At 37.7% G+C, this 17,023-nt stretch overlaps 1 protein-coding gene across 1 annotated transcript in view; it reads left to right on the plus strand.

Annotated features, from left to right (window-relative positions):
* IQSEC3 (IQ motif and Sec7 domain ArfGEF 3) overlaps positions 1 to 17,023 on the plus strand; it is a 203,933-nt gene that overhangs the window by 169,416 nt on the left and 17,494 nt on the right. Inside the window, exons 6-8 of the mRNA XM_081331876.1 lie at positions 11,376 to 11,498; positions 12,979 to 13,145; positions 15,163 to 15,302. Of these exons, the coding sequence (XP_081188002.1) occupies positions 11,376 to 11,498; positions 12,979 to 13,145; positions 15,163 to 15,302 (430 nt within the window). The remainder of the gene's footprint in view (positions 1 to 11,375; positions 11,499 to 12,978; positions 13,146 to 15,162; positions 15,303 to 17,023) is intronic.

Genomic DNA, 17,023 nt, shown 5'->3' on the forward strand with positions numbered 1-17,023 from the left:
ACTACTGACATCTAGTGGAGAATTAGAACATAGAACAACAGCAACACTGACTCAGAAATTGGCAAGATGCCCAGAAACAAATAATAATCTGTTTCCTTGAACTTTAATAACCTTCAGCCAAATAGAAAACAGCTGGGAACAAAGTAAGAAAACTTACTGGGCCATCTATAAGCTCAAGAAGTGTCTGCAGAAAAAGAAAAAAATTAACTGTTGTCTAAGCTCAAGAATTGTTTGCAGAAAAAGAAAAACTTTGACTCTTGGCTAATCTTCTAGGGGGGGATTTACTGGAAGGCTTCAAGGTGGCTAAACATTCTGGACTGCAGTTTTGATAATTTACCCTTGAATAGTAGAATTGTTACAAAACACTGCTTTCACTATGCCTTGATAATTGGAAACACATTGGATTACAAAAAACATGTATAAAGAACTATATAAGATTTGGTTGTTTGGATTTTGAGATAGGCTGGTTTTGATAAGGCTAGTTACAGAGACCATGGTACTGGTGAAAGACTATTTGGAGGGGGGGAGACCAAATGGCTATCTAAAAGTGACAAGAAACCATACCTATATTCCCTTCTGAAGGACCTAGCCTGGAACATTAGAGATCTGCAGGAGCAATGCTCCAAGAGAAGACTAATACTTTCCAGGAGGAAATGTATGCAATGCTACGACAGATTCAAATGACAATAGTTTCAAACCATGATGAGATCAAAAACAACTTTTGATGACATAAATGAGCACATCTTATCTAAACTTACAATTAAAAAACTCTCAGCAAACAACAATAAAGAATGAACAAACAAATGAGATAACAGAACACAAACTAGAAGAAAATGACTTAAATATGGAAGCTACAAATGAAGAGGACTACAACCAAACACAAACAGAAAAAAATCTACAAGATTTTGCCACAACAATGAAAATGGAAAAGATATTTTATCCGTCAGGACTTCAAAACAAACTCGAGGATAAGAAAGAAGATTTAACAAAATGGATTATAGAGCTGCCAGGAGAATCATTAGTCTGGGAGACAAAAGGCATACATGCTACTCGTCCTTTTCACTCCCAACAACACTTACAAAAATACAGAAACCACCTGGCAAGCGGAATATACTAACTTGGAAAGCTACTTGGCAAAAGAAGAAGGCTAGAGTTAGATTTAAGAGATTTGATTCGACTTACCAGATTGAGTATTACATGATTAAACACTTGTTTGAATATGGTTAAAAGAATAGATAATGTTGGATATAAAGGGGCCCTATAGTAAGAAGGATAAGAGATAAGTAGTTTATTATTTTTTGTAATATATGAAATGTAAAAATATTGGGATGATGTATGTGAATGAAAAGTTTGGACATTTAAAGTTAATTAATTTTGAGAGAATTATGATTGAGAAGAATGATTTGAATACTGAGGGGAAATCAAGTTTAAATAAGAATTTTGAAAACAGGACATATAGTGACTTAACAAGATGACTTTTACAAATATAACTGAAACATAAGCCGATCAGAAAAGATGCTATGTGGGTGTTATAAGATATATAAGTAGCATAGTATCTTTATAATATATGAAATATGAAAATATTAGGATGGTGTATGTAAATGAAAAGTTTGGATATTTAAGTACCGTAATCAATTTTGAGAAAATTATGACTGATAAGAATGGTTTGAATACTGAGGGGAAATTAAGTTTAAATAAGAATTTTAAAAACAGGATGCATAGTGACCTAATAAGTGACTTTTACAAATACAATTGAAACATAAGTCAATTAGAAAAGATGTTATATATGGATATTATTGTTATTTGTACAAATACAAAAATGTTTATATCTAACCTTGTATGCATTGAAAATATTAAGAATTATATTTTGTCTAATGTTGACAAAGAAGAATACTATTGGAAGAAGGAAAGATCAAGGAAACATATTATTAATTAACACATTGATCATGGGATTATAGAAACTAATCATTATTGATTGTTTTTTTAAATATATAAACCCAGCCAACATGCTGTTTACTAAGCACTAAAAATTGTTGTTATAAAAAAAATCAATAAAATATATTAAAAAAAACTTTTTTCAAGTTTAGCCAAGTTCGGCTACACGCAGTCACCTGCTGTGACACTTTTTCATGAAATTCATTATCATTCATGTTTTTTTTAAAAAAGAAGGGGGACAGAACTGTGTAGATAAATAATACATTAACACTGAATGGCACAATTTCAGTAATGAAGAATTGACAGAAAGAGCAAAGTCTTTGCATAAATCACTACTTCTAAAGATCCTTTCTCTTCCTCTTACTCCCTCTCCCACCTTTGAGCAGGAGCCCTGGTGGCACAGTGGTTAAAATGCAGTAGTGAAGGCTAACTCTGCCCACAGTCTGGAGTTCAATCCTGACCTGGCTCAAGGTTAACTCAGCCTTCCATTCTTCCAAAGTTGGTAAAGTGAGGACCCAGATGACATTGTAAACCATCCAGAGAGTGCTGTATAGCACTATGGGGCATTATATAAGTCTAAGTGCTATTGCTATCATCAATAAGATGGGCAATTTTTGTAAATAATCACTGAAAGATAATTCCATTTCTTGATCATGCCAGACTCTTCATGGGTAAGAATTGTGGAGGCATAAGGAGAAATATAAAACAAAAACCCTTTAACTGTAACATGTATAATTGGGTATGTTGAAGCAGTGTCTCTAATGGATCCATAACTTTCAAAAATTAAAGAAGAAATAAAAATGAAATATAGCAGAGCACAAATACATTTCTTCCCCATTTTATTATTTATCATAAATAGTGTTAGATGTGTTTCTCTACATAGCTGGGTGATGTTGATCAGAAAGTTCATTTAAGCATCACTGATAATAAAGAGATTTGCATTTAAACAAAATGGCAGAAATCCTCGCTTTCCTCACCTCTTCACTTGGTCTTGCATTCTTCAACCAAGATTGGTTGAAACATAGGGAAGAGATTGCTCATCTCTCTGATTATTGCTATAAGACTTGATTGGACTAATCCTGTGCAGAGCAAAGTGTGATGGTGTGGACCTTGTCTATTAGTACCACTCCTGAGAGCTAGAAGGAAAAAAAAATCAAGAAACTCTTTATCTGTTCTATCCTGGTATATAAAATATAGCCTCAGATCTTCTCTTGGTGGAAAAGGTGAGATCTGGAGTTGATAAAGCATCATGATGTAAAGAACTTAAAGGTAAAGGTTTTCTCTGTCCAGTCATGTCTTACTCAAGGGGGGTAGTCTTCATCTCCATTTCTTAACCAAAGGAGCCAGCATTGTCTGAAGACACTTCCGTAGTCATATGGCCAGCATGGCTAAATGCCAAAGGTGCACAGAATGCTGTTACCTTCCCACTGCAGTGGTACCTATTTATCTACTTGCATTTGCATGCTTTTAAATGACTAGGTTTTCAGGAGCTAGGGCAAGTAACAGAAGCTCACCCCGTCGTGCAGTGCTCAGGGCTGTCAGCTTTCCCTTTGACAAGCTCGGCATCTTTAGCTGCTAAGACATTGCACCCTCTCCACAAAGATCTTAGAGGACAGTAATAAAGAAAAGTAGTGGTTTATCTTTTCTCCCAGGTTTAAATGCTTCAATGATGTCTGCTATGATGAAATGGGTATTGACTAAGCAGAAAATGTTTTGCAGTTGTCAAAGCTAAATGAAGAAAATCGTTGATTTGGCCCCTTGGAACTAAGAAGTGCATGTATTAGTAAAGTAAAAATAACACAGGCGAAGGGAGGGGAAAGAGAAGAGTATGCTCTGTAGGCTTTTTTCTCCTACAAAATCCTCTAGTCTGCCCTTTAAAGAGGGGAAAAAATAACAACTGCCTTGGGAAACCAGTCAGATTAATTTTTCTCACTTTAATCTTGGGTCTGGTACAAATGGTGCCTCTGCCAGATGACGTGGATTATATCTCCTTTCCCTCCCCAGAATTAATGTGGGTTTGAAAGATGAAGAGCTATTTTGGATGGTTGCGTTTATCCTGCTTATCCTTAGATTAAAATATTCTTACATGGAGGACAGAGGGATTGTCCAGCGTTAAGGTCCTGATGGAGATACCCCAGAGGAGACCAAGTAGAGGACATTCATAATGTGAGCTGCCGGCTGAGCCCAGAATTTATCCTCCCTGCATACCGCACAACCACACACAAATCTGGATAATTTCTATACACACCCCATGCACAACAGATCACTTCCACCTAAATGATTATCCAACCCTAACTATGTCCTTCCAACGTTGTGCTGTGAATGTGATCTGGCACAGTTCACTGATGATGTGGTTGCTGATGTTCTCAGGGACAAGGATCTGCTTTGCTCAAATATATTAGTTATTTTAGGTTTCTGTGGATAATCCTTCTCTCTTCTAGCTGCCAGAGACTATTCCTCATGGCCAGTATGGCTTGGGCTGCAGGAGAAGCTAGAGCCTTGTCTTCCCCAGAGGCATAATGTCTGATATTTTCCAAATAATTCTGAAAGAGCTCTCAACCTTTTCCCCCCCAAATGGAATCTAACCCTTAGGGGGGGGGAATACTATTTATGTGTTGCATAAAATATCACTTTCAGCCAGGAAAGAGTAGAGGTTCTGTCAGTTATGGATTGCTAGTTCTGTCATCTCTAGATACATTACAGATTTTCTGCTACTTCTGCTGATCATAAAGTTACTAGATGTCCAGCAAAAGGAGAATATGTCCTCCTTTTGGGGCTCATGTCCCCCCTTTGGCAGGCATAGCTGTAAAACCAAATATCCTGCTCTTTGTCTTATTTTTAATTACTATTATATTAGGCTGTATTCATAACAGTAGAGGGACGCGGTGGCTCAGTGGGTTAGGAGGCTGAGCTTGTCGATCAGAAGGTCGGCAGTTTGGCGGGTCGAATCCCGAGTGCCGCGTAGCAGAGTGAGCGCCTGTTACTCGTCCCAGCTTCTGCCAACCTAGCAGTTTGAAAGCACGTAAAAATGCAAGTAGAAAAATAGGGACCACTATGGTGGGAAGGTAACAGCGTTCCGTGCGCCTTTGGCATCTAGTCATGCCGGCCACATGAACACGGAGATGTCTTCGGACAAGCGCTGGCTCTTCGGCTTTGAAACAGAGATGAGCACTGGCCCCTAGAGTTGGAAATGACTAGCACGCATGTGCGGGGGAACCTTTACCTTTACCTTTATTCATAACAGTAATCATTGAAACCTCATGTATCTGAGACTTTGTTAATTGCTTCGTTCTTTCCTTCACCATCAAAAAGCTTTTAAATGGCCTAGGTTTACGTTATTTATTTCCTGATTCCAGCAGTTGGGTTCAACTTTGTCCCTTCAAACCTATGACCACTGTAGAATGTAGATCAGATTACTCTTCGTGCATTTCTGTGGTGGCATTTGAAAAGTGTATTGGTGTCCATTTTATGTAATTTCAAGCAAATGTTCTTGGAAATACTTGTTCAAAAAATATTGCACTTTAAAATCCAGGCTTTGTGATGCTGGACAAGTTAATTCCATATATATGTAGGTGTAAATACATTTTTTTAAAGTTGTTTGCGGTGATCTTTGTTGTGGGTGCCAAAATTTAGGGTGTCCTTGTTTGCCCCGATTTGTCTTCCTTTCCAATTTGTGTCCTCCTTTGCCTGTTTAGATATCATACACATAGAGAGATTAGCCATATTTACACATAATTCAAAAAAGAAAATAAAAATCTAGGAAGGAAACAAAAAGAATGGAATACATTCTGTCCAGCAACCAACATCCAGACAAACAGTTAAGCAAAAAAACACACACCAATACTTTAATCAAGCAACTACCAAGGAGAATACCACACCCCCACCAAAACTGGCAGGACAAGCTATTGTATATGAACAGGGAGCAAACATCACACTCACTAGCAATGATGATGTTTTCTAGGTGGGTAATGAAAGGTCTGCAAGCAAACAACCAAGCTCAGAGAACATCAAGGACTCCACAGTTCAACCCTGAGCTACATTTTTCTCTTTTATTAGATATCTGATAGGGAACTTCATGGACCTGTCATTTTCTGCTTTTTTTATAACTTTGGTTAGAGACAGAGTGCTTTTTTGTCCACTCTATTCCAGCCTGGTGGCTTTAGATGTTATGGTTTGGCATTTATTATTATGGGCTGATTACAAATTGCATGTTTTCCCTGGTCACCCACTAGCTACTCCTGGGTGTCGCCAGCCTCAGAGTCAAAACTGGATGCTCATTGCTAATATTTCCCTACCCTTCCAGTATTAGTAAAGGGGGTCCTTGATTCTCATTGTTATCCCCAGGTTCCCTCCACATTCATCCTCTGATTTGTTACCTGTTAAGAAGGGAATTTTAGAACATGAATTTAGCGCTTTTTCAGAAGAACACCATCCCCAAATTCAGAAATAGCCAGCTCATAATGTAGAGGATGGGCTGTGCTCAGCAGAAGCCCTGAGGGCTCCCTCCCACTTTGTCTCATGACTTTCTTTCATGTCTGAGATGTATCAGACAGGTTTCTTTGAGATATGCATTTGTCACTCTTTCAGAAGAGCAGTAAATGTATGTTGCAGGATCCAATCTGGGTCGGTCACCAGGACCAGAGGTTTTACTCTTCTGAGCTTTCGGACTCTAAAACCCATCCTCAGGAAACCTTTCTGCAACATTATTCTGGGACCTATATTTTTTGCCTTCTTTCATAGTAGATATATTTTTACAAGTCATCTAAGGGACCAGTCAGGAAGGAACAGTTGCATCGAGTGCTTCATGCTTAAATCTGCACACTCCTAATGCAACCTTGGAACTGAGGGATTTGACTGGTGACTAATTTGAGATTCTAAGCAGCCTCTGTGTTCACCCAATTTCACCCCATCCCAAGTGAGGGGGAGAGATGGGTGTTTTCCTGCTGGCAGGTGGGAGGAAAAATGAATCTAGTGGAAACCACTCATTATTTAACTGGGCCTATAAGAGGCACATAAGAACAGTTGCTTTTGCCAGATTTGCTAATGCTGTATAATAGGGAGCTTGTTTTATGCCAACATACTGTTTTTCGAATAGCCTTTTACATTTGCTACCTAAAACAGCCATAAGGTAGAGAGGAAGGATCTAAGATATCTTGAATAATGGGGGCCTCCAACACAGTGACTGGAATTAAAGGAAATTATGAAAATGTATCGAATCAATGAGTTGTGATGAAATATTTTATAGAGATTTATCTGGAAATGATAGTGATACATTGATGAGGGGAACTGAAACAAGTGTTGTAAGATTTAGTATCTAAGGAAAAGAATGATGGCAGTCATAAATACAGTGGGAATATCAAAAAATGTGAAGCTACAAGTGAAGATTACATAACTCCGTATTATTCAAACCTGGCAGTTTTAAGTTGTGTGGACTTCAACTCTGGCTGGGGGACGCTGGAATTGAAGTCCACATGTCTTAACGTTGCCACGTTTGAAAAACTGGAAGAAAGTATGTGAATATAATCTTCCTATAAAGTTGCTGTGTAAACTTGTTTAATGTCTATAAGGCCGCATCTGTTTTTGAAGATGGTAAGAATATTATTACTTTTCTCCGATGAAAAGGGAATGGCAGCAAGAGCGAATGCAAAATTTAAAGGGTAATTAATTTGTTCTGTGTGACTTGGAAAGTATTTGGTAAAATTGTGACTAAGAGAGTAGGAGAGGTGACACTGAACAAATTTTGGGGTGCCAAGCATGCAATGTATGGCTGTGAAAGTTGGATCATAAGAAAAGCTGAGCACTAAAGAATTGAGGCAACTATGGTGCTGAAGAAGACTCCTGTGAGTCCCTTGGACTGCAAGGCGATCAAACCGGTCAGTCCTAGAGATCAACCCTGACTGCTCTTTAGAAGGCCAGATCCTGAAGTCAAAACTCAAATACTTTGGCCACCTAATGAGAAGGAAGGACTCACTGGAGAAGAGCCTAATGCTGGGAAAGATTGAGGGAAATAGAAGAAGGGGACGACAGAGAATGAGGTGGCTGCATGGAGTCACTGAAGCAGTAGGCATCAGCTTAAATGGACTCCAGAAGATGGTAGAGGACAGGAAGGCCTGGAGGAATGTTGTCAATGGGTTCACGATGGGTCAGACACGACTTCGCAACTACCAACAACAACAAAGCAGACAGTGTACAGAGTAAGCTAGGTTTTTGCATTTCAGGAGTTTATTGAAAAAATGTGAGAAAGGAAGTTTATTGTACATTTGTTGATTTTGAAAAGTATGTGATAAAGTGAGTGTGTTTGGGTTATGATTTTTGTACAAATGCCGAGTAAAAGTTTGGTTGCTAAATGTGGTATATGACAGAAATAAAGCATGTATGAGAATAAAGTGGATGCTTAGCAAATGGTTCAACATTGAACAAGGATAGGTGATGCCATTAGTTTGTGGGAGTTGATCCAAGACATGGCACAAAACATCTCTTGTGATTTTTTAAAAAATATCTCTTTTATTAAGATCTCCAGCGGAATTTACTTCTAGCTTTTACAGCCTTTCGGGACCAGAGTTATTTACAGTTAGATACCCACATTCCATTCTCTGCTTGACTGATCACCACCATAACTTGAGTTTTAAATGCATCTTTGTGAAGTGGACATTTGTTCTGGACCTGCATATTCATGCATTCTATAATATTGGCTTAATGTATAAGTACACTGTATGGTTTCTCAAAATCCTAGCTAGGCTTTCTACTTAGATATAAATAAGGGGCTAAAAATACTGGCTGGCATTCCCTCTGGAGAAAAAAGAAGTCTTTCTGTATGTCTGGTAGAACTTTCTAACTGTCATCACTTCAGCCTTCCCTAGATTCTTCTATCTGTGTAGGATGGAGGGAAAAAGTCTTGTAGTCTTCTTTCTCCTTGTCTTTGGAGTGTCTTCCCTGGATCTCACCCATTTCCACTTGGGAATTTTATCTAACCATCAATCTTTCAGTAGTGCAACACTGCCTAGACCAGGGGTCTGCAAACTTGGCCCTTTTATGACTTGTGGACTTCAACTACCAGAATTCCTCAGCCAGTATGGCTGAGGAATTCTGGTGGTTGAAGTCCAGAAGTCATAAAAAGGCCAAGTTTGAAGACCCCTGACCTAGACCATCTCAAGAACACCAATTATCAATGTTCTTTACTAAACCAAATAATAAAACTTTACCCATCTGGGGTTGCCAGCTATCACAATTTTAAAAGTTCTCCTTCTCAGCTGCCTTTTTGTTTTTCAAGTCTGTCACCTTTACCAGTTCTGCAACTATTCCTTCCTTTTCCTAGAGTAAAAATCTTCCTGTGGGAAAATACGTTACCATTCCTACTCTCAATTTCAACTATGAAGTCTATTTAGGGTCTTGCATACATATGTGACAGACTTACAGAAAAGCATGAACTCCTGCCCATTATGACAGTCCCTTTGGTTGCTTAAGGTATTTATAGATAAAAATGTATAAGGGATCCATGTGGCTATGATAAGAACTATGTTGCTTGAGAATGTGAATGTGTGTTATGTTGTTGGCTGAGAACCCCAATGATTTACAGAAATATTAGGTATATGGATCTGAAAATTAAACTACCAAAAGACTAAGGACCTTGTTTTTGATTGGGAAAATACATTGAATAATGATTAGTTATGCATAAAAAAGCAGAAGAGTAAATCATTGTGCATCCTCATAGAACAGTGAATATTTACTAAAGATTGAAAACTGGATGGAGAAGTTTTAATATTTGCAAATGCTGATTCAAAGTTAGTGCATAGTACTCTAAGTGGTTTCTTGAGAGGAATATCTGTTAAAAGAAATGAAAATGGTGTGTCTAAGAATGTGAGGGACCAAAGTCAAACACTAGACACCCAAGAGCAGACAACAGCAATCCACAACTCTCCATCCACTGGCCCACCCATGGAGAAGCAACTATCTTTCAGGCTGTTAGGCTGCACAGATGAAGAGCAGAGACATACACTTTGAAGCCAGGAGGTTTTGAGCCATGTCCTTGAATCTCTGCCTGCTAGCTTTGGAGGATGAGTAATGACTTGGGTATAGCCAGACTGTGCTTTTCCCACTGTTTTATGGAAGTTAAAGTTGGGTATGTCAAACAAATTATAAGTAAGATAAATGCAGTGGTAATAGGTAAAAAGTATGTGTACTTGAAGAAGACGTTATAGGGTTAATAATGAATGGATCTGAATGAATATCTGAATGGCCCTACAAAAAAAGTACATACAGGTGGCTTGGTTATATAGACAGAATAAATAACAGTTGAATTGCAAAGCAAATAGATGAAGGCAGAGTGAATGGGTTGAGAAGAATGGAAAGTTATGCTTGGGTGGAGTTGATGAGATCCTCAAAAAGAAAAAGATGAGACCCAAAAGGTACTATATGAAGTACTATGTTCCCATGGTAAAATGAATAGTTAGCATGGATAGAAATGCATGGAAGGATGCACTGAGTTACTCGTCCCAGCTTCTGCCAACCTAGCAGTTTGAAAGCACGTAAAAATGCAAGTAGAAAAATAGGGACCACTACGGTGGGAAGGTAACAGTGTTCCGTGCACCTTTGGCATCTAGTCATGCCAGCCACATGACCACGGAGACGTCCTCGGACAAGCGCTGGCTCTTCGGCTTTGAAACAGAGATGAGCACCAGCCCCTAGAGTTGGAAACGACTAGCACGCATGTGCGGGGGAACCTTTACCTTTACCTTTTGATTATATACATTTCTTTTTCTTTTTTCCTGTCTCATAGCTTGTGTTTATTTCACTGAAATATTTATTATTGCTTTTCTGTCCTTTGCATAATTCTGCCTATCCAGAAAATTCACAAATCCATATTTCTGTGTATGTATTGATCCCCTACTGTCTACTTCCTACTTTCCCTGGGATTTTGGTGGCTTCATTGCTCTTTTAGAACGAGCATTAGAGGAAATTAGCCACATATCCCAAGCGGCTGAGCTCCAAAGTGTTTTTCCTGAAAAATTATGACATGTGAGTAAAACGTGGCCTTTGCAAATCATATAGATAGCTGTGAACTCAAAGGAGGAAAGGTGAGATGAAACATACAATAAGTAATGCACCTAAAACTCAGAAATCAGATATTCCAAAACAGAAAAAGTGTTTATGAATGTAGAAAGAGGCATGTTGGGTAGCATTCAGATCTTGCTTGATTGGGAAAAGAAATAAATGGATGTGATCAGGGCTTTTTTTGTCATAGAACGCTCAGAACGGAGTTCCGGCACCTTTTTTGGATGGAACCTTGTAGGGTAGGCAAGGTGGGCTGTATGACATGTGTGAGTTCCGGCACCTTTTTCTTTTACAAAAAAAGCACTGGATGTGATTGTCTTATTTCTCCCTTATGTTTCTTGATAGATTCCTCTCCAGAGTCAAGAAGTTTGTTTTCTTTTTCTTTTTAGCTGTGTAGTGGATGAGATGGACTTCTCTGGCATGGAGCTTGATGAAGCTTTACGGAAATTTCAAGCCCATATCCGGGTGCAGGGAGAAGCCCAGAAAGTGGAACGCCTAATTGAAGCCTTCAGGTAAACGTTGTGCTACTTTGAGGCTACTTTGTCAATTTCTTCATTCAACGTAGGGTATGAAGAAAAAGAGATTAAATAGTGAAGCAAATAAGAAAGGACGGAAAAATAAGTTGACTAGGATTTGTTGCCTTCTAAATGTTTTTTTCATTCCAACTTGCATCACTCTTATTATTGGATATGCTGGCAAGGACTAATAGAAGTTCTAATAACATCTTAAGGATCACATTTGCACATTTTATTTTTAAAGGTATCCCACCTCTTTTGGGATGATTAAAAGTTATTACACAGCAAAGCAAGCTGAAACAAGCAGAACAGGGGTTCCCAACCCCCAGTCCACAGCATGCCAGCAACCAGTCCACGCAAACAAGCAAAACCCCATCCACGGGATGCAGGCAGCACGTGAAACCATAGCCCCTCCAGTCCACAGAAAAACCTCTCTCCATGGAACTGGTCCCTGGTGCCCAAAAGGTTGGCGGCTGTTGACGTACATGTCATGGTTCCGATAAATGAGACAGTTCAAACAAAATGCAAGCATTGTTTTTCTAAAAAGTCTTAATAATGAAACAAAACATTGGCACTCATGGAGGGATGCCAGAATCTGAAATCTCCTCCCCCCAAACCCATCATAACACACACACAATCCCCACCCTTATCTACATGTCATAAATCACATTATCCAATTAGTTTTACATATGAGGTTTCACTTCCCATTCTGTACGTGGGCTTTTCTAATCTTCTCACAACATCTGGGTAGATTTCCTCCCCTCCCAAATGAAGCAATCAAAGTAATAGGCTGTCTCTTATATACTTTTTTTTAAAGAAAAAGAGAAACAGTTTAAAAATAATTAAAATGAATAAAAATGTTCCAAAGAATAACCAGCAATGAGATGGATGGACTCATGCATAGTGGCAATGAGTCCAGCACCTGAAGACTTCAAGGGTCAGGTTGGAGACAGATCATTTTGGAGAAAGTCTGTTTACATAATTGATAAGATTTGACCCAAATCTGATACATAATTCATTCAATCAATGCATTTATCTTATAATTTATACAATTTTGTATTGTAATCTTCCTTAATTATACACAGATTTTTATTTATTCATTCACTGTAAGAACAGCATTGAATAAAATCAAATTATAGATGGTTTGAGAATTGCGAATTTAATAAATTTCATTAAAAAAATTCCCCAATCCTTTTTGTGAAAAAGTACATGTTCTCTCAAGTTTTATGGTGCATTTATTCTTTATGATGTCCTTTCCACAATATCTGTGTCACAATTAGAAACATAATCCTTTGATCTTGGAAGATTATTTCTTACATGGATTCTGACAATTAATTTACACAACTGTCATATTATCCTAGTGAAATGTGAGTGTAAATAATTTTAACACCTGTAAAACTGGGGTGGAGTCATTTAGTAATGAATACATTGCAATTTTGCCTTATTATATGTTGACTTTGTCTCCCTCCCTCTGCAGCCAGAGGTACTGCATGTGTAATCCAGATGTAGTCCAACAGTTCCATAATCCAGATACCATTTTCATATTGGCTTTTGCCATCATCCTTCTTAATACGGATATGTACAGTCCTAACATTAAACCTGACAGGAAGATGATGCTGGAGGACTTCATTCGGAACCTAAGAGGTGAGGGCATTGCTTGGCTAAAGCATATTGTTCCTTATTCCAAATTCTGAACAAGGCAGAATTCAAATAAATAATGTTGTAGATAACATTAAAAGAGCTAAAATATATGCTGGTTGTGACATTTCAGCTAATAGGTTAATAATGAAAGTGGAATAAAACTTTCAACATCATCAGATAAAACATGTTTGCAGATGTTAGTGGTACATCTAGACCAAATACAAACAATTGTCTGGTGTACTGGATGTTGTGTTTAGCTTTTTGGGATTAGCTGAAGGCCACAGAAAATAGGATAATTAAGCGAAGGGAGTGAGACCATCAGGCTTTTGCCTTGGGGTTATTTTTTATTGCAGTTAAGCCTATTTTAGGATTCGCGCTGCAGTTTTCAATCATATTTTGATTATATAACAGCTGTAGAAACAATTATATTTTGCGATTTCAAATTAAGATTATTGAACACACATGTGCATATGTCTGTATAATATGCCATTTACATCTTTGGCTGCGGTCTATCATGTAGATAGCTGACTGCTGTTTGTATTGTTAACAGTATTTTATAAAAACATACCATACAGAAAAAGTATATACTTCTCTCTTATTTTCTTGAACAGGTTTCAGCATTTATGTTAACCTTTAATTAAAGTAAAAGACTATACTTTATAATATGGATTTTTCCACATTTGCTTTTTTTCAAATATTCTAATAAATATTCAGGATCTAATCTCTATTATCTCCTTTAAAGATGTTGTATCTCTGATTTCTGATTATATTCAAAATTTGCATTGTTACTGCAACAATTTAACATTTAACAAATGTAATTTTTTTGAAGAATATATTTCTGTACCATTATAATACATACTCTTGACTTGGATAAAAAGCCTGTAGTTTTGTTGTTGTTTTTTTAAAAAAAAGTCTCACTCAGTTTGCATTGCAAACAATTCAGTTCCTAAGTTCTATCATAACTTTAATAAAAATGAATTTATCTAGAAACATTTTTATATTTCCAGCCAACTTAGTTTCATTCTTTCTGGGTTAAAAATAGAGAATTAATTAAGATACCACCGAGGAGCATTAAAAGAGCTCCATTTGACTTCCATGTCACTTAATGTGGTTCATTAAATATTTAGCATATTTAATATGTGACCATTTTTGTGTGTTTTCGACTTAATGTGTCAGGAAACCATAATTCCAGTCTTCAGCTCTTGTAATCTAAGAGCCAACACAAGGTCTGGGGCAACAGGCAGCCTTAAAATCTCAGGTTGCTGATCTCTAAATTAAACCAAATCTAAATGTAAACCCAGGTGTACAATGAGGTAGAAATTATTGTTGTATGTAATTATGGGCAGTTATGGCTGTAGCTCGGACTTGAAATCTCCAGTGTGGAATTTGCTGCAGCTAATGTTCCCAGTTGCATGCTTACCCCACTCTTTTACATTTTTCAACTATTATTTTTGTATTCAAGCCTATGATCTTCAGTCGAAGCACCATCAGGCAAAGCTCAGAACACTTTTTTAAGCACAGAACAAAATTTAAAAGGAAGCTGGGATGGTAAAAAGCACAAGATTACCTTCAGCTTTGTTCCTAAGGATGATCTTTAGTCCTACATTTATTTCTATATGGATGTTAAGACTGAAACTGGATTGTATTATAAAAAGCTAAATACTTTGCTGGTAAATGTGTCCATTTGTCCATAGAAAAAAAACAAGGTCATCCTGGAACCTCTGTTAGAGCTAGAGAGAATAGCGAGGAGCCATTTCAACATTTCTGATCAATTTGTGATTGGTCCGATCCACATTGACAGTTATTTGATAAAGGGTAACTCCTCGAAGGATGTCCATTATCTTTGCATCATTTTTCAAAATTACAAGAGCATTTACTGGCCACAAATTGTAGGAAATCATTTGTCCATAATCTTTGGAGAAGAAAATGGCATGTAAACTGTTACTTTCGTATGTTAAGAATTCTTGAAGAATGATGAATGAATAAAAAAAAGAGTGTTTATATTGTTTTGACTTAACAGGAGTGGATGATGGAGCTGACATTCCCCGTGACTTGGTGGTGGGAATTTATGAAAGGATTCAGCAGAGAGAGCTCAAATCCAATGAGGACCATGTAACTTATGTCACCAAAGTAGAAAAATCGATTGTGGGAATGAAAACGGTGAGCCTTTGCACATCATTAGTACATATCTATTGTATTATGCTGATGAAAAGTGCAGTTACTTTTATTTTAAGAAGAAAGGATACTATCTTAATGTTGTCTACTTTGGCAGAAATTCTGTATGTTCTTGGGGTTCTCACAGGGTATGGGCAAAGAAGTCAAGATGGAAGTTGCAATTGTGCAATCGAAGTTGTGCCTCTTTTCTCCGTGTCCCATCTTGACATGTTTTTAACCATAAATGAGGATTCTCCTGCCTCTAGCCAAAAAGGTCTTTCCCATTATTCATTGAATCCTTCCTGAATGGAGATGCCAGCAAGGGCTGAACCTGGGAACATCCCCATGGAATCCAATTACTCTATCACAAACTGCACTTTCATTAGATCAGGGGTCTCCAAACTTGGCAACTCTTAAGACTTGTGGACTTCAACTTCCAGAATTTCCTATTCTAGCTGGGGAATTCTGGAAGTTGAAGTCTACAAGTTTTAAAGTTGCCAGGTTTGGAGACTCCTGCATTAGATCAGTGTTTTCAAATGTGATAACTTTTAACATGTATGGACTTCAACTCCCAGAATTCCCCAACCAAATGGGAGTTGAAGTCCATACATCTTAAATAAAACTGCATTAGACTTTCCTGTGCTGCTTCCCTCCTATTTTCTTTTCTTCTTCATTTATCTAATGTCCCTACCTATGTCAATCTATCTTCTTTGATCCCACATCCTTTTTAAAATAAATCATTTGCTCATGAAGTTGGATGACTGGATATGTTTGATTTTTTTTTCCAGCAAGGATAATTTTCATACCATTATTATTACTTGGGAACATATGCTCGGTGGCCCTACATGGAAGACAGAGTTATAAAGCGAACGAATGTTATGTTTGAGCTTTTCCATGTTCACCTTTACTGGAAGCAAGCCCAAGATACAACTCTGTTTCCATATTTTATCTTTATTTTTCCTTTGCAATTTTCTGTGTCCTCCTGAGGTTTGTTCCAACTAAAACGTGGTCAGGTAGGGGGTGTCCACCGGGAGACAATAAAAAAGCCAAAATTATGGCTTCAAGCGTGTACTTTTCCCTGAAATCATCCCCAGGGTGTGGTAAATTCCTCCACATGTGTCCTGTCATGAAATTTCCTAACATGAAGCTCAGATAATGTGCTTAAAGACGCAACACTCTTTAAAAACAAGGTCCCAGAATGGGACCTTGTTGGCCTATTTAAACAATCCTATGAGAACAAAAACACCCAGTAATTGTGGAAGAATCTGTGTCTATTGGAAAAGAAATGTCCGGGTGTTAAGATGACTGCAGTGCACTGCTTAAAGGAAGCCTCAGCAGGACACTCTTTTTACAAGAGAGGCTGCAAAATTTTCTTGTAGATCTCAAGACAACAGCACGTTCTTTTGCTGTTCTCCATCATTTGAATTAGCAATTTCCAGATCCTCCCCAGAAATGCACTTAGTAGCTTTAGGCCTTAGGCACGTATAGCTATATTCCATAATTGTGGTTATATACACAGCTTCCTATACTATCTATTTTGATTTGGCAGGATAAAGGGAATTGATGAACAGAGAAAATCCTGAAACGGTTCACTTGTGCCTCTCATAAGCTGCGTGAAAATAAATGGATATATTCCATGTTATAGCAAGTTTGTGGTGAAGCGTACACATGATATATGTGAACGCCTACTGATTTCCACCCTGTAACACTGCTGCATCCCTCCTAAA

Source organism: Vipera berus (assembly GCF_964194415.1).
Source record: "Vipera berus genome assembly, chromosome: 6".
In the NCBI taxonomy this organism is placed as follows: domain Eukaryota; kingdom Metazoa; phylum Chordata; class Lepidosauria; order Squamata; family Viperidae; genus Vipera; species Vipera berus.